The sequence below is a fragment of the Anguilla anguilla genome, chromosome 16 (assembly GCF_013347855.1).
Source record: "Anguilla anguilla isolate fAngAng1 chromosome 16, fAngAng1.pri, whole genome shotgun sequence".
NCBI classification, from domain to species: Eukaryota; Metazoa; Chordata; class Actinopteri; order Anguilliformes; family Anguillidae; genus Anguilla; species Anguilla anguilla.
In genome coordinates this window covers 22,781,081-22,805,761 of record NC_049216.1, presented here as the reverse complement: position 1 = coordinate 22,805,761, position 24,681 = coordinate 22,781,081, and the positions used below count along the sequence as shown (strand labels likewise).

Genomic DNA, 24,681 nt, shown 5'->3' with positions numbered 1-24,681 from the left:
CTCTTTAAGAATAGATGTACATCTATGTACATCTAGGACGGAGTGTAGCACAGTGGGTAAGGAACTGGGCTTGTAACCGAAAGGTCGCAGGTTCAATTCCCGGGTAGGGCACTGCCGTTGTACCCTTGAGCAAGGTACTTAACCTGCATTGCTTCAGTATATATCCAGCTGTATAAATGGATACAATGTAAAAATGCTATGTAAAAAGTTGTGTAAGTCGCTCTGGATAAGAGCGTCTGCTAAATGCCTGTAATGTAATGTAATGTAATGTAATGCTGTAATGAGGCTGAGCATCACACTGAGAAGCTTGGAGACCAGAGCCAGCTTTCTGGTGCATACTCTGCATTGGTTTACGATGGCATTGATGCTATAGCTTAAGTCTTGCCGGTGGCATGTGTTTGCTCTGAGCCCAGGTGTTTAAGCCAAGGCTTACGGCTCATAATATATGTCTGTTTACCTGTCAGGCAGACCCATTCTGTAAACCAACATATCAGCCGATGGTTAAACCCGGTTCAACAGTTTCTGCATTCAGATCCAGTGTGGGAGTAAGGGGAGGAGGGAGGGAAGGAGAGATGGCAGCTGTCAGGACACATTGCATTTTTACAGGTACATCCATCCGTTTACTCAATGCTTAAAATGGAGGAAAATTCCATACCCTGAAAATATTTAACTATAATTCTCAGCTCACTTTCAATGTCAATGTAAACTAAGGAGAATAAATATTTAAAAGAATAAAAGAAAGAATAAGTGAAGATCTTTTTCCAAAAAAAGAAAATAATCTACTGACTGGAATGAGAAGGGGAAATGTTTGTAGACTGGGAGAATGTGGGGCGTACAGTGGACAGGGCTGAGGTTAAATGTCTTTGCTGCAGAGCAAAGGAGATAACCAGCAAGAAAAAAAGCGGAGAGATGCTGAGCCATCACAAAGACAGGTATATGGTCTCTCCCTTTCTTCTGCACCACTCATTTGATTGTAAATACAGAAAATATGAAAGCTTTAGCCACAGGGGTGGTTTGCTTACCATGTTAAGGCACTTTGGCTAAAAGCATCAGCCAAATTATTAAAGCGGAATTTGTAACTGAACATCGGTGATATGACAGATCCAGCACCGCCATCTGAGATTACAGATGAAGACAGGAATCGGAAACATACTGATCCAGATGACATTTGGCAAGGACATACCACAAATGCAATGACAAACCAGCACTTCTCCAACTTGAAAATGAGTCCAGAAAACATACAGTGGGGCAGGAAACAGTGACAGCATCCCTTTCTTAAAATAACTTTGCTGGCTTTTTCCCAGTCTGATGATAAATGACTGTGCTTTTGTGCTGGTGCAGGGAATGCTCCCCTCCCAGCGGACCACATGCGCATACAGCAGGCATTAGTACAAAGCCAGAAAAACCATACTGAAACTATGAGTTAACACACTATCACAGCAGCCTATTCAACCCCAGGACTGAAGACCAATCTACTCTCAGCCCAGTGCCTGTGGATCTGCTAATTCTGTAAGATTTAAGTAATTCCAATACAGTTTTGTTTAAATGGTTATTAGCAGAATTGGGGCACAAACTCACAGCCATCTTACCAGAATTGTTAGTTTTAGAGGAGAAAGCACTGAATAATAAATTCATTTTTCTGTGCCTAAACTGTCAGCTAAACACTCACCGTGAAATGTTGGCTTGGTAGAGCTGAAAAACAGCCAAGATCGAGTCAATAATCAAACTACGACTATGACCATAAAAAAAATCCATAGATTGTTTAATACAACATACCATATTTTCAACAATTTAACATCAATAAAATTGTGTTGAATAAAAAAAAAAAAATCTGCATATTACTTTTATTGCACAGAACAATTTGAATGTATTTTGTTGTTGATTTTTTTCAATATCTTTTAATAAAAAGTTGGTTTGGACTACATATACAACATAGTCCTGGGTTAGCATTAAAAAAAATTAATCCAATTAATCTGAATTGAATGGGACAGCGGGGCTTGGTACAGTAGCCACAGGTTTAACATAAAGAACATTTTTAATCAGCACATTAGAGCAGTATGCAGACTGGTATGTCCGATGGTTCTTGGGGAAAAATAAAAGGATTATTCTAAATCCTCTCCACATAGCCCACGATTGGTCAAGCCATCTGTGTCACTTTCTATCACCATATTCGATATTTAGTACTTGCAAACCCTTTAACTTGGCTTGTGATTTTAAACATCAGTCATTGTAAATAAGCCCTTCACCTCCACCGGCATGGTCCAGCTGTCCACAGTGTGTATGCTGTAAAATATAAGGGCTTTGTATGTACAACCATGGTGCGTCCAAATATTTTGTTTGCTGTTTTTTTTCCCCTTCACATCCTTCATATTTCTTTGAGAATCACAAACTGTAAAGAAAAGAAGGGTCTGTGGATCCTGGGTATGGCTGGCCGAAAGAGAGGTGAAGAAAAGACGTCAGTTCTCAAAAAAAAAAAGAAGAAATAAAATAAACAAATTAAATAAAACTCTTAATCCATAAAACTCACTGAGATTTATGCTTCCTAAAATTCTACTGATTTGAGAACCAGCATTAGTAGTGTTTATAGGGTTAATGAACACATTACATTCCTGTCGTGTGTGTGTGTGTTTGTGTTTGTGTGTAAGTGTGTATGCGCGTGTACACTTGCATGTGCCTGTACATGTATATGAAGGCCCTGTATTAAATTACAATGCAGTCTTACTCAGCACACATTTAAACAATATTTAGGATATTGACCTTTCTTGAGTTCAGTAGTAGCGCTGAAATTAACTTAAAAAGTAAGCAACTGTAAAGGCAACCAGCAAACTCCTCTTGATGTGGCACTATCCAATCAGATCACGTAGCAGAAATGTAAATGCGATGGAGGTGGCATGGCAGCTATGCTCTGCTCATATCAAACAGAAATGCATCCCGGATGCCTGCTGAAATATGTGGAGGTCTGCAGGATATGACCAGGTTGGGACTTATTTTTCCCTTTAAAATAACAAAATCCCATCCATGAGCAGGTTATCCTATTTGTTCAATGTGTATTTCGGGGTATATGCAACATTCCACTTTAAATATGCTTTGCCAGTCCGCTCGGTTGAAGGCGTGACTCCATTTTGACTCGTCTGCCTTTCCTTATATGGTCACTGGAAACAGTTAACTGTGGAATGCTCTCAGTGTGCCATTGTTCATTGATGAAGATCCCTTCAACATTATTTAAAGAAGACACTGCGTGTCTTAACAAAAGCTGAATATTTCTGAAGGCTGGCAAGGGGCTCTGTTTGTGTGTTGTTAATAATGCAGAACATGCAGACCTGCTTTGAACAAGATGAAAGTTAACAGCTATTCAGCTATTCTACCACAGGTGGCATTCTTGTCTCATAAACTCTTGCCTGATATCAGACAGCTTGTGCCTGCATGACACTCTGTCAACACCTAACCACGCAAGGAAACCATCCCCTTCACGGACCTAGTTTCTAGAGTCCACCAAACAGGAGTATGATACGCCAATGTAAGACAGACTTTTATAAAAATGGATGCTAACATTTGACAAATTTGTTATCATATAATTTTACATTTTTACGAGGCTCAACAGAGCACCAAGGAGCTTCACCTTGGCTGAAAATAAAGTGCTGGGTTTAAAGCTGAAATTAGGGAACAAATTTGACTTTTTTAGATAATTTACATCACAACATTGACATGTGGGGCTGAGGACTATGAGAACTGTTAGTAATTAACATGGTTTGATATGGCCTACTTCCATTGCTTCAACAGCTGTGACTGAAAATGAAGCGTATATATAACATGGGACTTTTGTGTCTGTTGTTTATTGCAACCTGAACAATGGTGTCCTTTTCTGCAGATAATACAGGGAAACTGCAAAAAGTAATGTGCTCACCAACCCATACCATAATGACCTATCTTGCTGCTTTCACAAAACAAAGAGTATGTTCCCATTGTTACAAAAAATAAATGAAAAAAAAAGTAAAACAAACAGGCAAAAAGACAGCAAAGGAGAAAGACGATCCACCTCTTGTATTCCAGTGGATGAAAAGAACATCTCGAAGGGTTCATTCCTTTTTTTAATCAACTTTCCCCCCTGTAAAGCTCCATCGAAATCTAAATCCCTTACAACAAAGTTTGCTTTCAAAAGAAAGGGGTCCCTGAAGGCCTAGCAGAAATGAACATCTAGGAGGGGGCTCTGCTGTGCTATATATTTTTTCCTGTAAATTCAACATATAATGAAAGCAAAGAATGTCTCCTCCCCATCTTTCAAGTTGGGAAAGAAAATTCGGTTACTCTACGGAAAACGTCTTAGGATCCAGGGTTTTTGTTTTTCTTTTGTAAGGGAGGACTTCACTTATTCATTTATTTATTTTTTTTTCAGAAAATTATTTTGTTTTTGTATGGGTCCCCTTGTTTCTGGGCGGTGGCGGCCCCTCAGATCATTTTCATGTTGAACTTCCGGGGGGCGTCTGCCCCACTGCTGCTCATGCCAGCGTCTGACTTACGGGGAACATACTCAATCTCGATATTGTGCTTGGTGTTACCCTTCCCTCTGCTCCACAGAAACAGGAGTACAAGGCAGAATAGCACAACCCCCAGGAATGATATGAATCCCATAGTGGTGGCGATGATCAGGGTCTTTATGTCAAAAGGGAAGGGGACCGTGGCACGCGTCCCATTGGCAACGTTGTCGTTGGGTTGGTTGGAGATGAAGGCAAAGGTCTTATTGGGCTGGTGGGGCCAGTCGGGGGAGTAGCTGTGCACATGCAGGTGAGCCAGTGCCGTGTCGTTGCCCCCCGCATTGCTGGCGATGCAGGCGTATGTGCCGTTATCCTGGATCTGTGCGTATCTCACCTCCAGGGTGCCGTCTGGGAACACCGTCAGGCGGCCAATGGTTTTGGTGGTGATGAACTGCTTCCGGGGGGACAGCCACATGATCACGGGGGCTGGGTCGCCGTCTGCCTGGCACACAAAATGGACGGTGGTGCCCTCATCCACAAACTTTTGCTGGGCCTTGCGGTCCCGAATCCTGGACTTGCGGCAGGTGAAGTAGTTGGGCTGGAGAACATCCGGGAAGTCCTTGAACTCTTTGCCCTGCACAAACTCTGGGGAGGCGCATGTAGGCTGCTGCCGGTTGAAGTTCAGCCTCCAACGGCGACGAAAGACCCACAGCAGGCGGCAGTCACAGGCCAACGGGTTGTCATACAGGGCCAGGGTCTCCAGGTTACCCACCGAGTGGAAGGCCGACTCCTCAAGGGTGCTGAGGGAGTTGCCGGACACATTGAGGATCTTAAGGTAGTTGAGGCCACGGAAGGAGTAGGGCTCAATGGTGGTCAGCCTGCCTCCCACTAAGTGGAACTCCTGCAGCCTCAGCAGGTCATGAAGCTTGTTCCCCTCGATAGTCTGGATGGGGTTGAAGGAAAGATTGAGAAAACGGAGATAAACGAGGTGCCGGAGGGCTATGTAGGGGATGCTGGTCAGGTTGCCATTGGTGATGGTCAAGGAGGTGAGGTTGAGGCCGTAGAGGCAGTTGGAGGTCATGGTGTCCAGGTAGGGCCAGTTAGCAATCTCCAGCACCTTGAGCCGGTATAGCCTCTTGAAGGAGTAGTCCCTGATGATGTTTATGTTGAGGTGGCGGAGCCTGAGGGAGATCAGGCTGTGGAGGTGGGTGAAGGCCTCGGTGGGGACGGAGGTCAGGTTGCACTTCTCCAGTGTGAGCTGCTCCAGGCTGCTGAGCCCATGGAAGGCCCTGTGGGAGATGAACACCAGGTCGTTGTCCCCTACCTCCAGGGCCCTCAGGTTGTACAGGTCCTGGAACATGTAGTCCAGCAGAATGACGATCTTGTTCTCGCTGATGTCCAGCTGGGTCAGGTTGCTGAGGCCTGTGAACACACCCAGCTGGATGAGCTTCAGCTTGTTGCTGCGCAGCCCCAACGTCCGCAAGCCATAGAGGTTGTTGAAGGCCCCGGGTTCAATGGCTGAGATGGTGTTCTCATTCAGCTCCAGGTCCTCCAGGTGGGGGTAGTTGGTGAACTCATCTGGGTTGATAGTCTTGATGCGGTTCTTGCTGAGATCCAGGAGGCGGGTCTCGCTGGGGATGCCCTCGGGGACAGCCATCAGCTTCTTGCGGTGGCACACGACCGAGCGCTCTTGGGCGTTGCACTCGCAGCGGGACGGGCAGCCCGTGGCTGAGCCCGACAGCACCGTGCCCAGCATCAGTATCAGGATGGGCTGCCAGCAAGCCACCAGGTAGCTGTGCCCGCTTGCCTCCCCTGCCACCATCCTACCTGTTACCTGAGGAGACACAAAAGAGAGGCGGAAACCTATCAATAAAAAACGAAAAAGAAAAAAAGGTCAATAAAATCAATTTCAACAGCCTGTGAGGTTGCATGGTTGCATGTGCAATCCAACACTAATGGACACAACCAATCACAGTTTAGTTACAAAGAGCAGAATTTGTTCATGCGAGCCAGTGATTGACAGAAGAGCTCCACAGAGATTCATGAAGCCTCACTCCTCCCGTAACTTATTTTTAAGCAAAGCTCTGCAGGTTAGTCAGCCTTTTGTTCCCCTGTCACTCACTCATAATTAAAATCACTGCAGCAAGTCCAACCCATTTTCAGCAGCTTCATCACGTGTTGCTGTGCTATCTTTGTGAGTCTGTTGATTCACGTGTTTCAGCTCTGTACGGGGACTCATTGTAATTGAACATATCTCTTGTATCCAACTACAGATTCAAGAATAAGAAATAATGAGCCACCATCTGCTTCATTTTCCCACTGCATGCAATTAATTTTCCCTGTTTGGATGACTGACATATCAGTTCAGACACAGGCGTATGGAACACCTAATGCAAATTAAACAGCTGACTACAAGCACATTGATAAGGAATCATATTATTTTCTGCCACAATAGAGTAAGATAGTCTTTGTGACATTTAGGGTCTGTTGTTACCATTTAAAATGGACATAAATGTAGAGCGTTGCTTATGACTGCAGTGCCTAGACATTTCAAATACGCTTCCTCAGGCTGCAATATTCATGACACAAAGGGTGAAGGGAATCAGAGGCACTAGGCAGAAGGTGTACACACGTATAATGGGGTGGACTGACATATTTGAATTCTGCAACACTCACTCAAATGAATTTCATATGCATGGGCGTGATCTGATGGAGAGGCAATAGCAGCAGAAAATGCTGCACCATATTAGCTTTTGAGTACATACAAGTGTTTATGAGCGCTCGATAAAGAACTGCACTCGAACAATGTGTAAAATTCACACCATGCAAAGCACGAGCTGCAGCATGCTGTCCAATTCCCCCTCCTCCTGCTTCTTTAGTAAATGGAGGAAGGTGAAGGCCCTTTACATGACACGCTAGGTGAGGTAGCAACGTGCCGTGAAAGAAAAGTCTGGGTGCTGGCGGCCATAAGAAGGCAAGAAGGCATGACTGAGGCGAGGAAGCTAATGAGCTGAAAACAATGCCTGTAGAAAAATGAAAAATGCTCTCTCTCACTCTCGAGACCACAGCTGCAGTCTTTTTCAAATGCGCCTGCTTATTTAGACTTTGTACAGAGCAATGTACAAAGTGGAGAAGAGTAATCCTGCATTGAGTAACCAATCTTCTGTAACTTAAAATCTTTACCTCCACTACGCTGCTGTGAACCAGGAACTCACTGAATCCCTGATGATCACAAAGGGACCCAAGAGGGATGGATCTTGGCCTCTTTGCATGCAAGTAAAGATTAAATCTAACAGTTTGAAGCATGTCATGACCCCAGGACAACAAAAGCTGATGTGAGAGTTGCTCCGAAAGATAATAATCTTTTGCATTCTTTGTAGTGTCCAAACACACCTTGACGCCAACCCACACAAATCCAACATAATCATGCAGGCGCACGCTCCGCGTAACTCAAGATCAATCAGCTGGTGCTGCTTTCTTAATATTAAATGATGGCGTTTCAAAAGGAACCAGGTGCTGCTGGAATGAGCCACATTTTTCAAAAAGTAATCAAATTCCTGCTGTGTCAGGGACATGTTCGCCGAGCACATCTGCAGCACGTAGACTTTGCATAATTTTTTTTCTTACCCACTGATTTTCTCTTTATAGTACTGTGGGAATATGGGGGAACACCAACAGCGGACAGAAATGGAAGACAAACTACCAAAACAGTGGGAATGAATATGCCATGGGCAACATTCACCTCAAGTCCCCACTGATGACAAAACAATACCTGAACAGCAGTGAAAAGCAGGCCTGCTTCAGAAAGACGATTATGCTAATGATTAATTATAAATAAACCCTTAATGATGACAGTCTGTAGTTTAACCTGATATTCAGTTTCATTTCAAATCCAATGTGCTGGAATATGAAGCTAAAACAACAAAAATGGCGTCACTGTCCAAATACTTATAAGAATACATATACAGTGAGCTCCATAATATATGGGTACAAACACATTCTTTCAAGACTTGACTCTGTATTCCACAATTTTTGATTTGTAATCAAACAATCTGCATGTGGTTAAAGTGCAGAGTCTTTGCTTTTATTAAAGGCGTTTGTCTGTATATATCAATGTATATGTACCCCAAAAAATGAATGGAAAAATCTTAATTTAATGATGTTTTTATGAGCCAAATTACGGTTGTTTGTTCTTTAGAATCTCCATGCCTCCCTTTCTGTTGCACTTTCTAGCATTTACATGTCTGAATGGTTCAGCTCTGCTTTTAATGAGCAAACTGGCCAAATTAAAACTAATTATTTATCCATGGGAATTTTCCACTTGGAGCTCTATATGGAGATGAGCCATTTAAAAATAATTTTCTTCATTTTTGAGTGCCTAAACATGTCAGTTTGTTTGAAATGTCATCCATTCCTGCTTGGGCAATATCAGAGCAACTCACAGGTAAACAACTGATATTCAGTGCATGCAGGTAAACCCTCATGTCTGATGAATGTAGTCTCCTGATATTGCACCAAGCAAAAAAGGAATTCATATGATTATGGCTTCTGGTGGCTCAGTGCTTTACAGCTTAGGTCTCCATCTAGGCTTCACGGATGTATGGACACACTTGAAAATGTTTCTTCTGGATGAAATAGTTGATTAATTGATAAATCTGTCGTTGACGCTTGGCAACGATGGAATGTCACGGTACCTGTCCAGAAGAATTCCATTACATGAGGATTGTACTTTCAAAAAAAAAAAAAAAAAAAAAACACGGGTTCCTATTGGTTAAAGGAAAAATACATGAAAAAAGAGGTCTGCTGTATCTATCGTTAATGTTTAAAGGCATTATGGTACAGGGAATATGGTTCCTGGATTTGTTATTTATTGTGAAAAAATTAACTTTCAGTGCATCACAGAGGCTTGAAAAAAGCATACGGAAAAAATAGCCGAAAAGGAAGGCGAAAGTCCTGCTGTTTAGCGTAGTGAGAGTTAAAGCTGAGATTATACAATATACAACAAATAATATTCATATTTCTTAGACAATGGGACACCAGCCACTCATTCAAAAAATAACCTGAATGATAATGATTTTCAGCCTCAGAGGTAGTGAATAAAATCCTGGCCAAAGAGGACAGTTTGACTGGCGGTGAAAACTGTAAACAATCAAATAACTGGCCTGCTCACACAAGCTGGAATATGACCATTGGTTAACATTCATGCGGAACTGCCACCAATTCTCACATGGCAAATGTCAAATTTGCCGTGTAGTTTTCATGAACTTTTAATTAACACTTACTGTGCATTTTAACAGGGCAAAAATTGAGTTTCTTAGATTTGCCAATCATTTCAACTAGAAAAGGTACACCCCCTCACCTCACCTCCCAACTTGAGTGTTCTTCTGCAGATAACCTCCAAACACAGTGTGTAAAGCAGTGGTATCAAAGTGGAATTAGACCGGACCGGACCACGGAGCCATCAACAATATAATTAAACATACTGAAAGGCCTGTGCCTGGGTATTTCTGTGCATCCTGAATATACTTCATTCACTGGCCTCCCTGAGGATCCACTGTCAATTTGTGATAGCAGCAGCCCACTCGCACAGTCCTCTCCCATGGTGCTTAACAATTTAACCTCTCTTATTAACCTGTCTTTCAAAACGTACTCCAGGTAACACAAAGACAAGGACTCCGATTGCATATGAAAATGTTTGTAGACCTCTGCGTCCCACGTAACTTCTCAGCTAAAAATGCCAGGTATAATCCCCACTGTGTATACACATGAATAAATTCAATGTTTGTTGTTATAGCCTTTCAATGAGAATGCCACTATCACCATACAGCTACTTCCTGTATTCAAAATGACAACGCCCACCCAAATTACAATTAGATACACAATATATGAGAGAAATTGAAATATGATTGTTTTTGGTTAGTCTTTGTATAATAATTGTCCATTGGCCTAAAACTTTAAGGAAGCATCATGACTTTGTTTACATGCCATAAATTTTTTAAAACTAAATTCAATACTTTAGGAAGGTTATCTGAATTTCTATTCCCCAGTGTGATAAAAGACATTATGTCAATTTTTTATGTCACCCTGTACAAATGCTTAGGAATGATTTAAACAAAATGCTATGCAAAATGCTATGCTTTCTTCACAAAATCTTCAGGAATGTATACGCTGTGTTCTGTGACTAATATCTTTTCCTTTATCATTGGAGCATATGGCAGTAAAGGTGTATATAGTGACAGACACACAAATAGAGACATACATACATGATAAAATACATGAGCATGTGACACCATAGCATAAGGACTGCAATGTCTGCTGGAGTCATACCCAGCTTTACTCTTACTGAGGAGTAAGGTAATGCAATTAAATTGAAAGGTGATGAGCTTAAAAAAAAAAAAAAAACTTAAGAGGGCAGCAGGTTCACATTGTGTAGTTATTTATTTATTTTTTATTACAGAATAAGCCTTGTATATGCCAATTTAATTAAGTTTTAATGGCTATTTATCACTGTTTAAGAGTACATTGGTTTCCCAGGGAGCCATCTTGTTTTCAGGAAATCTCAGTTTCCTGTGTAGTATTTCGTCTTTATAATTATTTTTCCTTGGTAAAGAGCAGCTTACCAGGAATTCAATGTTACTGCTTCAACAACCATGCTGTAGTTTTTTTGATTACCACTTTGATATTTATATCAATCTGCCAATATTACTCTCTTGAATTCATAGGTTTATGAACCGTACAGCTTGTGTTTTTGGCTTAGCTCCAGGTGCGTCTTAAATATTTGATGACTTTTGAAGGCCTCAGGTAAGCAATTACAGTCAAGTTAAAGATCAGTGAAGTTAAGAAAGTGAGTGACTAAATGCCTTCATGCTGCTAAACAGCGTCAACGGCATCTCCTGTACCACTGAGAAATAAGCCCTGGCATTTGGTAAGTTTGGAAGAGGAGTCACCCATCTTCTGCCTATTGTTTACCAGGCAAACTAACAATGCTGGTTTATCCCTGTATATAAATACAGCTTGGAAAAATCACTTTTTTTCCTATTCAGGTTCCTTAACAAATACTCTCTTAGCTACTTACGTGGTTACTGTATAAACTTTGACTGCACACTGCAATCATTTTAATGTGTCTGGAAAAATTAGACTCATCTATTTTACATTTCATAACTGCCCACACTTATGAATTCAGAGGTGTTCCACGTGGTGAATCACCCTATACAATGCAATCAGTGATTTATAGAAGAATTCTTGGTTTTCCTTCTTTTCTTTTCCTTTTTGGATTCAAAACACCAATTCCCTTCCACAATTCAGGATTAACATAATTTAAAGGTCAGATTCTCAAATATGTCTTATCGTCCCCTTGCAGAGATGTGGTCTTAATGCGATTCTTCTTTGCAATCAGTACGCCAGTATGCTCTTGGAGAAATGTATTAATTGCAGTAAGGTACTGAGAGAGAGAGAGAGAGAGAGAGAGAGAGAGGGAGAGATGGAAAATGAGCAGAAATAACAATGCTGGCAAATATGCAAATATTTTACAGGGGAAAAAATACAGACCATTTATACAGCTAGACTGAGACTGTCTTATATTAGGAATGGTCCTGAAACACTTCATGTTTGAAGAAATCATGTTCTGTTAATCATTGGCCTATCATATGGCTAAGACACTGTGATAGCGAGGCACTGAGCAAATGACAGCTCCACCCATTTTGGGGGTCATAAGGCTTCACTCTTCCATTACAGTTGTCTAACAGCAGTTATTCAGCTCTCCACATATGACTTATGCAGATGGATATCTGAATTGTTCTTGTTTCCATGGAAATTCATGATGTAATTACAACAATGAAAGGTCATTTACTGAAAGGGTGCCAGTGATTGTGCAGGTATATTAGACGTGGTATGCTGCATTAGAAAGCCAAAATAAACAAATGAAAAAATAATGATTTTATTGTAATTATTATTTATTTATTTTTTGCTTTTTCCTCATCTGGTTAATATTTTATTTATTATGATTCAGTATAATGTAATAACTTGAAAGATGATGATTCACTGTTCATTATAACTAAAATTCATATTACTTATCTCATCTTCATTTACTATAATAAATGCCAAATAAGGAACAAAATATGTAATATTGAATACAAAGGCAGCATACAGAATTTCAGTGCATTACAAGTTATTATTTCTAATAATGAAGCTGAAATGGTTTTGATCTAAGAATTCATTATTTAATCCTGACTTGTACAGTACTTATATTTCCCTGCTAAGCAGAACATAATTTCTGACTTATGCGGAAGACAATAAAAGGGAACTGTCATTTAATATACATTTATTTATTGCGTTCATATTCAATTGTTAATATTTAATGATTCAATCCCACAGTATGCATTCTTATACTGACTAATTCTCATGATTGCTGGATATGAAGCTAAAACCCTACATCCATGTAAGAAGAAACTTTCACCATTTTCACTTCATGACCAATGCAAAGTTAAAGAGGACTCAGGAAACATTATCACAAGCCCGTTTCATTTGTCTTCATCAGTTGGATTCAGGTTTTATTTTTTCTGCTTTTATAGTACTTGTTTTTGTGTTTCAGTCTACAATATTCATGTATGCCCATCATTACTATGTATGTTTCCAAAATGTATTCAGTAACAATCAATAAAAACACTAATAAAAGTCTGCTGAGCATTAAAATATAACTGAGACAAAACCCCCCTACGTTTAGACACCATCAAAGAGGGAATTGAATACTTACTGAAAGTATTTCTACCTTTTGTCTCTGTATGCGAATGCCAGTCACAGTCTTAGATAGTGAAATACCTGTGATCAGAAAGAAAAGCCATCTTAAGCTAGTGACAGCTGTGTTAACACAGAGTGTTAAAGGCCTTAGCCAACACCAGGGCTGAGGGTGATGAGTCAGCATTGTGTTTAATGCCAGGAGGAAGGGGAGTCCTGAGGGAGCTCTGTACCATTCGCATGGCTGTGGAAGTCTGTATGAGGCACTGCAGAATGCTGTGTATTAATAATAATAATAATAATAATAATAATAATAATAATAATAATTTGGTTTTTGCTATAAAAATTAATTTTGATTTCTTGTATTTACATTTAACCCTTTAAGCTGTAAGATCACTGTCAATGTTCTTGACAGATAATTGTAAAATAGATAGTTCTGGTCCTAGATGCTGCTAGTTCAATTGTAGTTCACCTTACTGTGTATAATATCACAGTGCATCTTTAACAAGGATTAAACCATTAAGTAACAGTCGTTACTGGTAATTGAAAGCAATGGAGTTCTAGAACAAAAAACTGACTCTTTAAAGGGTTAATTTCTATTCTCTACTGTCTTTTTCCAGGACCTCATCTTGACTGCCCTTTCCCTGAGCTCCAGGATTTGTACAGTTTTCTCCCCCCTAATTGGATTCTTTTATTGTTTTTTTTTCCCCTCCCCTACTTCAAACCGTCTCTTGTGCCACACAGGTCACTGCTGCTGAGTAAGGAGTGTCACAGGTAAGGGGTGTGCAGTCCTCTCATATGCTCCCCTGCACAATCCTATTTTTCAGTCTACAGGCACACTACTAAAGGAGGGCTAGTGCCTCTCAGAGGAGAAGCATATCTCTCAAAAATGACAACTGGCAGCCTCTGGGAGACCGGGATGTTATTGAGAGGAACTAAGGCACCAGTAATCCATTTAAGCCCACGCTATGGTACAAATTGGGGGGGGGGGGGGGGGGGGGAGTTTGTGGGGTCAAAGCCCACTGTGTCTCATTGCAGGCCAAAGCCAGGTGTCTGCTGGTCAAGGAGCTAATAGAAGATTCCAGAAGCTTAAATCTAATATTTCTCCAGTACTGGATCCAGCCTGTGTCTCTGAGTATCCCCCCTCCCAACACACACACACACACACACAAACACAAACACAGAATTGCTGAAAGATCCGGCTTTTTTATCAGGCTTTTTCCATAGAGAAGTGGTACAAAAAGAGAGCAGAAGATGAGGTACATGAAATGTGGGTGCTGTCTACATTCCCAGACTGCCCTTGTTCTTCCGTGGATAAAAAAAGCTTCTGTGCTTGGCGTGTTTGCGCTGAAGCCGTGGGTGGGCATGTGTCCTGCTAACACGGAATGAAAAAGCCCAGCAATTCATCTCCAGGGCGAAACTTCTCAGCTTAAACAATGAGCCGTCAGTGAAGAGTTATTATGGCAGGGGCACCGTAAAACGCCAAGGACCCGGCCTCGAGCGCGGCCGCCGACGGCTATCGCGGCTGGAATGGGCGTTCCCCCGCCGTTCTTGCCGGCTGCTGGGCCACGGGGTGCCGGGACATTACCAGCCCCAGTTTTATGGGTTTTTCACTTGAAGGCTGTGTTGCGGCAGAAAGGTGACCCTAGCGCCATTGAGGAAGAGATGCGGATCAGCACAAGCGAGGTGGCTTAGGTGGAGTGTGATCTGGCCAAGCTTAAATCTGAGCTGACGTTGGACATATGGGGCCGCAAAGCTTTAATCCCAGAGAAGAAGCCGTCTGGTGCTATCGAGGTACGGTCCCAGTGCTGGAGAGCAGATGCTCCAGTGAGCCATGCCCACCTGAGCCTCACCTTCACCTTTGAAGACTGCCACACCACTTCCTGTCTAACAGCCGCAGTTCCCAAACATACATCTCTTACACTCAACACAACATGTCATTGATATGATGATTCTGATATGATGTTTTGCCTCTCCAAACGTTATGGATGTAACAATACTAATGCACTCCAATTAGTATTCCAGTGTAATCTCACAATAACATAAATGTTGTCTAATACTCATGGAAAGTCATAGATGATATCATGTAATATTACGGGGAGAAATATGCAACAGAGAGTTTGTGTCAATGAGAACGGATTGCAACAGAGCACTGACTACCCTGTGTGAACAGCTGCAGCATGTCTGGTAGCACAAAATGAACAGGTAGAGCAAAACGACAACACCAGCTTTGTTTCAAAATGGCCGTTCTACCATTTGCCACACATTACAGCTGCTATTGCCCTCAAAGCTCTGTGAAAGGGTAACACAGCCCTGGTTTGAATGCCTGCACGATTTAAACAAAGGGCAAGAAAGTCAACACAATGAAACAAATCTGGGAAGTATTCCACAGGGATAAGATCCTGGGTTTTCCAAACCGCTATTTTACAGACACCTCCATTCTACAGCTTCAAATTCAACTGGATTTCCCAGATAGCCCTGAGTGCCTATGTGTGATCTGTGCACCGAATCATCATGTGTGTATTTAGCCTCTGGGAAACCTTTGGTAAATAGTGACAGTGATGTGCGGAAACTTCCGGAGCATCACCACCCACAGAGCTGCAGTCCTGGGAGGGGGGAGAGGGGTTTTAGATATGCATCTTTCTTTTGTTCCGTTGCCTTGCAGCCTCAGACCGGTCCTTTCACAGAGACACGCACCGAATGTACGATGACCATCACATGAGTCCCTGTCACCCTTGCGATTGTTTGAGACAGGTCAGGATTACTGATGCTTTACTGTCTGTCTTGACGAGTGTTTCCGAGGCAACACGTGAGACGATGCCCAACGACATCAGAAGTGAAAAGAAAAAGTTTGCTTCCTGTGCAACAGAGCCAAAAACACTCACGGATCGTAAAGTGATCAAATGTTGATAAAAGGGTAAATTAATGAAAGGCTCTGGGAAACTGCTCATTACTGAATTAAAGATGAATGCCCTCAGTGTTAATGAGAGGAAATGTACTTAATTTGTCCCCTTGCAGAGGATTAGCAAACTGCATTATGGGAGGAGGAAGAATCCTGGGTTTTACACATACACAGCCCGGCATTCTCCGTCCTTCTTTCGCAACCAAGCTTTTCCGATCATGAAGCATGTGATCGAAGACTCTGCATCCACAGCTAGTAGAAAAATGTAGAGTATTAACACTGGAAACACCTAGAACATGGATACATGGAGGAAAGATAGCACCAAGAAGTGAATATCTAACCGGTGGATAGCTAATCTACGCTTTGACCTTGAACAAAACAGATAACCTCCAGCCTACATCTTAGAGAGGCGGGGTCCCTGCTTTTTTTGTGTCACAGAAAGCAAGGTTACGAGAACATCGGCAAGCCTTGCAATACACAGCAGTCCTTGGCCCTAAGGGAACAGCCGTCCCTGTTAAAACCTCCATTTTCTCTCCGTGCGTGAGATTATATCGGGCCTTGGGGCCTAAGCAACCCTAGCTGTTCCTTAGAGCCACTTGCCGCTAAACTGGCGAAAATGAAAAGTGCACACCGGTGTGGAAAAAAGAAGCAATAATTGATTTAAGGTCACCTGGTCTCATATTTCATATGGGCTGTGACCTTGTCTGGCGGTTTGATCCATACGCGGGCCATTCCTGCACGTAGCAGTGCTTACTTATCCGTGACACTTCAGGAGTGCCAAGGATCATGTGCTGACTGCTTATGTGCAAACCAATAAAACAGCCGCCCCCCTCCCAAAAAAAAATAAAAATAAAAGATATATTCTCTGAATCGACCAAATGCAAGTAACGGCCACAGGCGAATAACCAAACTGTAAAACACAAAACATACATCTGTTGTCACCTCTTAAAAAGTGAATAAATCCCTCGGTACGCGTTCCAAACTGACCCAGCAAAATAAATGGCCAGATTGGTTTACGAATGCGAAAATGTGCACTTGTCATCACAATGCCTTGGGTGCGAGAGGAAGTTGAAATAGATGAATCAGCAGAATGCAACTTTTTTGGAGCCCAGCCTTTGGTTTTCGCTGGCGAAAAAGAAAACCCTGAAAACACAGAAAAACATGAACGTGTTAAATGAAGTCCCGAGGCTGGAGCTGCTCTGCATGCAGTTTTTTAATAATGGGAGGCTCTGTACCACTGCACCTGCTCCCTGGACTGCACTGCAAGAGGAACCTTCTCCTCAGGATTATATTTTTAAAAATCTCGTATTGTGTCTGGCCCGCAGAGCAAAACTCTTTGCCGGTGCCCTAGTTGAAGTGTGAAAGTGTTTCCCTTTTTGTCAGTTCCCTAACGTCAAATAAGGAGGACTGCGGTATCAAAGCGCTCTATTGTGGAATGCAATTTCCCTGCCGGAAAAGGGGGAGAATCGCAGGGTGGCGGCTGCCATTATGGGCATGACCTCACCCCGTTTTTCAGCGTTCGCCATTATCTGCAGTGGTGCTATAACCGTCTCTTGACTTTTTTTTCATGGCTGCTTGGGCTTTTTCGTCAACAAGCCTTCTTAGAATTCTTGAAAAGGGCTTTTTCATTGCTTCTATTGTAATATGTGGAATGCTTGCTCTCAATGGGGTTTTTTTTTTAGAAATGTAAAAGTTAAAAAAAAAAAAAATGTTGTCAAAGCGATGAATGACGTTTATACAGCAGAGGGAAATCAGACTTCCTGAAAGATGTTTCTAATCATTACTTGTGCTGTTATAATGCCTAAAAGATAGGATTCACATGCACTGATTTTCCATTTATTAATAAAAGAGTAATTAATATCCAGTCCTGCATAACATTATTTGAAAAAAAAGATAAATCATTATTTGAATCAGTTAATTATAAAGCTGTTATGCACTTGAGTACTTGCATACAATAATGTGTTTAACCACACTGAACTCAGATAATACAATCAAAAAACAGAAGAAAATGTAACACTCTCTGCACATTTTTATAGTTTGTCAACTCAGCAGTTTTTACAGCAACCCTTCAACACGTATTATAAATTACATTGAACATTTCTTCTGTCTTATATGCAGACTTTCCCCATGGGGTGATTGACACACATTATCTAACATTCTTACTTAGCATCAAGTCGCATCAAGTTCAATCAATGTTAAATAATACAAAATATATACCACTAAACTAATCTTGATGAGACATTAACTTTAAGCTTACTATGTATTATTGGATAAAAAGGCAGACTGACTGCATTCCAAAATGATGACAAAAGGTCACAAAACTGCCCTTTCAAGCAGTCCATTCATTTAGCTTTTTCCAGTCTAACATATTCTACTGGATTGACCTGAGATCTGTACTTCCCTCAATCTGGTTATTTTAACATATTATTAAATTTTAATAACGTAAATGAGGAAACTCAAGAGAGGCCCTGACAAACCAGGAAATGGGCAAAAATTGGCCAATGAGCCATTCCCAGGAGGTGGAGCTTTTTGTGGTGCGACTCTTCCCTGAGTCTGGCTTTGTGATAAACAACTACCGCAAGTGGGGCCTGCTCACAGCCAGGGATTTGAGGGGTTTGCAGCACAATGTGCCTGTGCAATACTGATTTAATCACGGCTGGCATTTTCGCGCCGGCCCCCCTGCCTGCGCCCCTCGCTGCCCCGCTGCAGAAAGCGCGCCTCCGTTTCCGGCCCGCGGGGCCCAGCGGAAGCAGCACTTAAAGAAACTGAAGTGTAATTAATGCCCACTGGAAGAGAAGTGACCCGTCACGAAGAGCACGTTCTGCCCAGGCCCGGGTAAGGCTTCTGTCAGAACACTGACTGTAGGGAGGCAGGCTTCGCGGGAGGGAGTGGGAACAGGCTGCCGGAGCGTTTAAATTTGGGGTCCGGCTGCTGCGCTCACAAGGCTCCAGATCATCGTAACTCTCTAACGCCCCTGAGCCCCATCCACCACGCTTCCAGTGCTGCCTTTGGTACAGGTCAGGCTCCTTTGAAGACCTGTCTCGTCCCATCCTAAACCTTGGAATAACCTGCAGATAAGTACCATTTCACAATAGTGCTTTTGTTCCTCCTGATTTTATCTTACCTGTGGTTTTCAGCTTCAAGCTTACAAGCACTCTGGAAGGGAAGGACCGCAGGAAGTCTGCATTTGCATACACTCCGTGTCCTGGTCACATGACTTTAAGCACAGAGTACCCGGAAGTGTCATGCTTCCACCATTTACGGCAGACCACAGTAACCATTCTTCACAAGATGGTCTCGAATTAAGACTTCTCTTTGCCTTCTTTGCCTGTCTCATATGCTGACAAACGGGACAGGAGCCAGGATGCGACCTCATCTCAATTCCAGCCGAGTAATAGCAAATAAAAAAGGTAAAAAAAGCTGCTGATTTTCCAAAACAGTCTCTGATTTATGGTCCCAGAATTCACCGGCTGTTGAATGATATATAAAACTGCACAGGCAAGAGTCACTTCTGTTTACTCGTTTAAAATTTATCTCCTCCAATGCCACGCCTTAAGAAGCAATTTCTCATAAGAGCTAGCTCAGGGAAAAACAATGGTGCATTATAATAAAAGCACATAAAACAACACATGCTGCTCAGAGAGCGCTTTTTGAATTGGAATTAGGGCCTTCAATTCCCCGCAATGTGGCTGGAGAGAGAGGCCTTGCTAAAGACACCTGGTGTCCCCACCGACAGCTTGGCCTAGCAGCAGAGCTACCCAATCACAGCACAACCCCGCGAACAGCCGTCTGAGCAGCAGAGTTATTCCTGCAATCAAAGGCAATACCAGCAGGGTTCAGTGTTCAGTGTTCAAGAAGAACACGCACTTCAAATTTCAATGAAAACATGCCTCCCTGCCCAGGCACCTCAATCTGTTCTAAAACTTGATCTGACTCAGAGGTCAGAGAAGTCACGTCTTGTTGACTGTTAACCAACGGAATAAGGACACTGGGCCTAGAGGTCTGTCCATCAACACATTTTCATGTTATAAGCTGCATCCACCAGGTGGCTTTGGAGGGATTTGATTTGTTTTCTGCACCATGTGCACAGTGATACCTGTTACTCTGTACAAGTCCTGCGCCACATTGGATGCTGGGATGAAGACCTACATTTTCTGTAAATGTTTACAAACTTAACATGACATTTTATAGACCGGACAGTACATTATTAATATTATAATTAATTATTACACTAAACATTTTAATAGGGTTATAAATGTCTCACTGGCTGGTCATTGACAGATTGTGTGATTCACATTTGCATATTGCACTTACCCCTACAGGACGCAGAGCACATAGCAGTTGAAGAGCAAATAAGAGGGATAATGAATGTGTTGAGCCAAGATTTAAAAAAAAAAAAGAATTGACAGGGATACTCTCAAAGATGCCTTCAAAGTTTGGGGTTTTTGTCATTGGGAATTATGTGGAAAAACCCTGTCTTCAGACCTGCTTAATGAATGACAACAGCAAGAGACACCCCAAAACCATTTTTCTGCTTTGAGTTTCCAACATTAAGCCCATTAATTTCCTTTTTTGGAGCTGAGACTACTAACAACGCCAACCCTGGGCCCATGATTGCAGGCCTAATCCCTGTCCTCGGAGAGATACCGGGAAAAAAGGGGGCTTAATTAGCCTGATAAGCCCACTCAACGAGGCGATTGATACTTACTATAAACCCAGGAATGAGCAAAATGAATACAAAGCAAATGGAGGAAAGAGTTGAGGTAGAAGCATTGACTGTCTGACAAAAAGGGTCATTCTTTACTCCATCACCTCTCATCCATCTAAATCCTATTGCTGCCCACCTGTTTCCATACTAAGAGGCTTAAGCTGAAGCACCCGTGTCAAGCACAAACTTGCTTACCTTTTCATAATTCAAAGATTATGGAAAGGCAAAAAGATTTTATATACAGGCCCACACACACACACACACACATTTACATTATATACTGTATATATGTGTGTGTGTGTGTGTGTATGTATGTATACTGCATTAACATATGTTATTTTCAAATTGTAATAGGAAACAGTGATTGGGAATTATCATCTTCATGCAGAATGGCCTCTATTCTGTTTGATCATTGTGCTTTTGTGGCATGTGTATTTAAAAGTCTGCTTCTCACTGATGAGCATAATGTCCTCTAAAAATGAGTTTAAAACAATGTTGTGTAAGAAATGAGAAAAGATTGTTTAAATCAGTTTGTCAGTGTGAAGAACAAAGAACTCTGGGGCTGGATTAGGTGCGGGACGTTGATGTGGTGCAAACTGCTCACTTCCCTGCACTCTATCTCTCTCCACTCTCTTTGCGCAGGGTTATCTCACCAGCTGGGTCATATAGATAGCCAGGCACTACCGTATGTAGTACTCAGTTTTTAATTATGGCTGGTATTGGGGTGACATGACTTCCTGCACTAACAATGGAAATCCATCTCACGAACCTGATGTGATCTTTTGATTAGGTAGCCCCAGTTCATCGTCATCACAAACACACACAGCAGCAGTGAAGCCACAGAGAAAGAGCTACCAATCACTGAGCTCATCATAACAGCTACATCAGCAGCATGGTGTCACATTCGAGGAAAATCTTGCTCGCAGACTGATTCGCGTCTCACATATAAACCTCCCCACCCCCCGCCTGCAAGTGAAATTGGTTCAAAAACGAAAAAAACGCATTTCCAAATAAATCAAAACAACGAGCGCCGGTTTGATCTGTCGAACAGAGGCCCTGGTCGTGCTCAAATTAACGAGAACGGTGAAGGCGTTAGCTCCATCTTTAAAGCACAAACGTGTCTCCTTTGATAATTCCGCCTCATTACCCAGCGAACATGGGTGCCCTAATGTACCCACTTCAACACCAACGTTTCTGGCGAATCTGATTGTGCAGGATATATAGCATGCTGTTGAGTGCCATTTGTCATTTATTTATTCTATCTTTTGTTTAGTTGTTGGTGAAAATACAATAGTGCTGACATATTTTCAAACACAAGAGCATGATGCATTCTACATAGGACCGGATTCAATCAACATTTTTTCTTAGCTTTACAAATAGATGCAAGACTGAGGATTTTTCTTCACAAACACAGCCTGGCGAGTTCGTTTTTGTGATCATTTCAATTTGCCAAGCTGTGTTTGTGAAACAACAACAGAACAAACAAACACTAGTAATTAATCATAGAATCAAGGACAACATTTTCCTTTCACTTAGAATCAAAATCCTTCAAAATCCTAGAATTAAAAAAAAAACAAAAAAAAAAAAACAAGGACATAAAAGAGAAAACATATTTCCTGAAATAAATCAATGGGTAAATTCAGAAATCATGACCACCAAAAAAGAAATAGTGCAATGGTTGCATTTATTTGTAAATCAAAGTTAAGGCCAAATTGTTAATTGAATGCAGGACAAGAACTTAAGGACACATGTTGACTGAATCCAAGTCACAGTATGTATAGACTGCCTAATAAAAATAGGCTAATTTTCCATCGCTTGCCTCTGGTAATAACCTATAGGGTGTTACTTTGCATACAGAAGGCTGGCCCCCACTCTGTGAAACCTGCATATGTTACATACCAGTGGAAGACTGCCGAGATCCCACGTTCTGTGCTGCCACTTGGCTCCAGATTAACATTGTATCGAGAGAAGGCTGAGAGAAAGGCACATGCAGACACTACACACCCACACACACACACACACAGACACACACACACACACACACACACACACACACACACAAAACCCTGCAGAATTATTTATGAGACATTTTCATATCTACCAAAGGCTCAGGCTGGGGCCAAATTGTATTAGGGAAGATTAACTCCAAGGCTCCTTTTGTGGACAACATGGCTCCACCAATTTACACAACCCACTGCTTGTCATCTTAGGTAAAAATATAATGCTTTGAGGAGTGTGTGCTACACACTGTATGGGGAGAAAGCAATTTCTTCATCTGAGGTGGAGAATTAAGATCCTCCTGAAGCTTCAACTGAACCTGTCGGCTCTCATCAGTCTGGTTGTGGTCTTTTAATGATCATAGAACAGAAACACAGCAAGAGACATCCGACCAAACGTGCAAATCCGGAAAATTATGATTTTTGAACTTGATTTATAAAAATGTTCAGGTAGACCAAAACCAAAAAGGGTCTCTTCAGGGTATTTTCAGAGATGAAAGACTCATATTCCTTTGCTCTGTAAAAACCAGCTACTCTTGAGTGATAATACTGTATCTGTTGTCATATAAGAAAAAGTACACCATAGCAATGACATACTGGAAAATTACAAGAGTTACAGTGCATTAAAGAATATTAGAATAATCATGGTTACAGTAATCCAATGACAAGGCGGACCCATTATAATGTTGCAGAAACAGTTGGACAACAGTCCACAAGGCCTTAATGCACTCTAATGAGATTAACAGACATTAATACTGCCTTCCTTTCCTTGGCCAGAAACACAAAGCATCCCTGAACTGCTGGCTTTGGCTAAAGCCCCACTCCAAGTGAAACATTTTATTGTTGCTTTTTCTCCGTTGTGTTCATGTTAAAATGGAATTATGCTCCAGAGGCTGATAAATATGGCGGAACACATCTGGCAGGCCACCATCAAAACTGCCCCCTTGAAAACAGAGGCTGTTTATTTTTTGTTTCCTCCTCCTGTAAATGGGAGAGTGCTGTGCAGGTAATGGCATCTGAAAGGCTGAAGATGACATCTGTGTACACTGAGAGTGCGCTAAATGGCATGCGTAGCATGGGGTTATGCTAAAATCTCCCGGAATCCACCTTGCTGATGGGCAGGGAGAGACTGTTTGATTTTATGTGCCTCTTCTCACGGCGGTAACTGTACCTCCACCTCCTAGCACTGCGCAGCATGACGAGGGGATGTGAAGAGCAGCGAGAGCAAAGGGGCCTCGCACAGTCAACGGGGAGAGCAGCCATTAGGCATTAAAGTGCAATTTGCAATGGCAGCATGATGGAGGAATGCTTTACAGTGCTTTTGTTTGCGGGTCCAGCTGGAACGGCGAAGGGGAATTAGGCACACTCAGCCCGGGTAGCACTTGACACACCGTTCTTAATTACACCACGGTCAGAGAGGTCATCAAAACCCATTCAAAATGGGTGCTTATCCTGCGCTTACCACGAAGCGCTTGGCTCATTTGTTTCCACAAGGCAGTTAAAAGCAGCATTGTCTTCCACGGGAAATAACAACGCTACAGTAACCTCATTCACAATCTAATTTGTCCTTAATGCAGCATCATTTTGAGACATACAGCAGCCTGAAGGGACCAAGTGCCATAGAGCGGTAAATAAAGGCTTGTACTGTTTCCATCCCTCCTTGGACTCTACATGACAGCTATGCTGAATTAACCACATTAAAGTACCGAAGTACTGTACAGTAAAAAATAAATGGAACATATCAAACCATTTCAAGTTGAAGGTTTCAATTACTTCTGCAAAAAATGTTCAAACACAATGGCAATTTTAGCCTTTTTTTCAGGAGATGCACTTACTGTAAATCATTTGGCCCAAGCGTAGTAAAAGACA

General features: G+C 41.9%; 1 protein-coding gene across 5 annotated transcripts in view; it reads right to left on the bottom strand.

Moving 5' to 3' along the window:
• Positions 1–4,330: 4,330 nt before the first annotated feature.
• Positions 4,331–24,681, bottom strand: part of lingo1a (leucine rich repeat and Ig domain containing 1a) — a 167,349-nt gene continuing 146,998 nt past the window's right edge. For 4 of the 5 annotated variants that reach the window (XM_035396630.1, XM_035396628.1, XM_035396629.1 and 1 more), the window contains one exon: positions 4,331–6,306. In XM_035396630.1, the coding sequence (XP_035252521.1) occupies positions 4,447–6,294 (1,848 nt within the window). In that variant the 5' untranslated portion in view covers positions 6,295–6,306 and the 3' untranslated portion in view covers positions 4,331–4,446. Of the gene's footprint in view, positions 6,336–24,681 lie in introns of all 5 variants that reach the window. The other variant, XM_035396631.1, reaches the window with a different exon arrangement.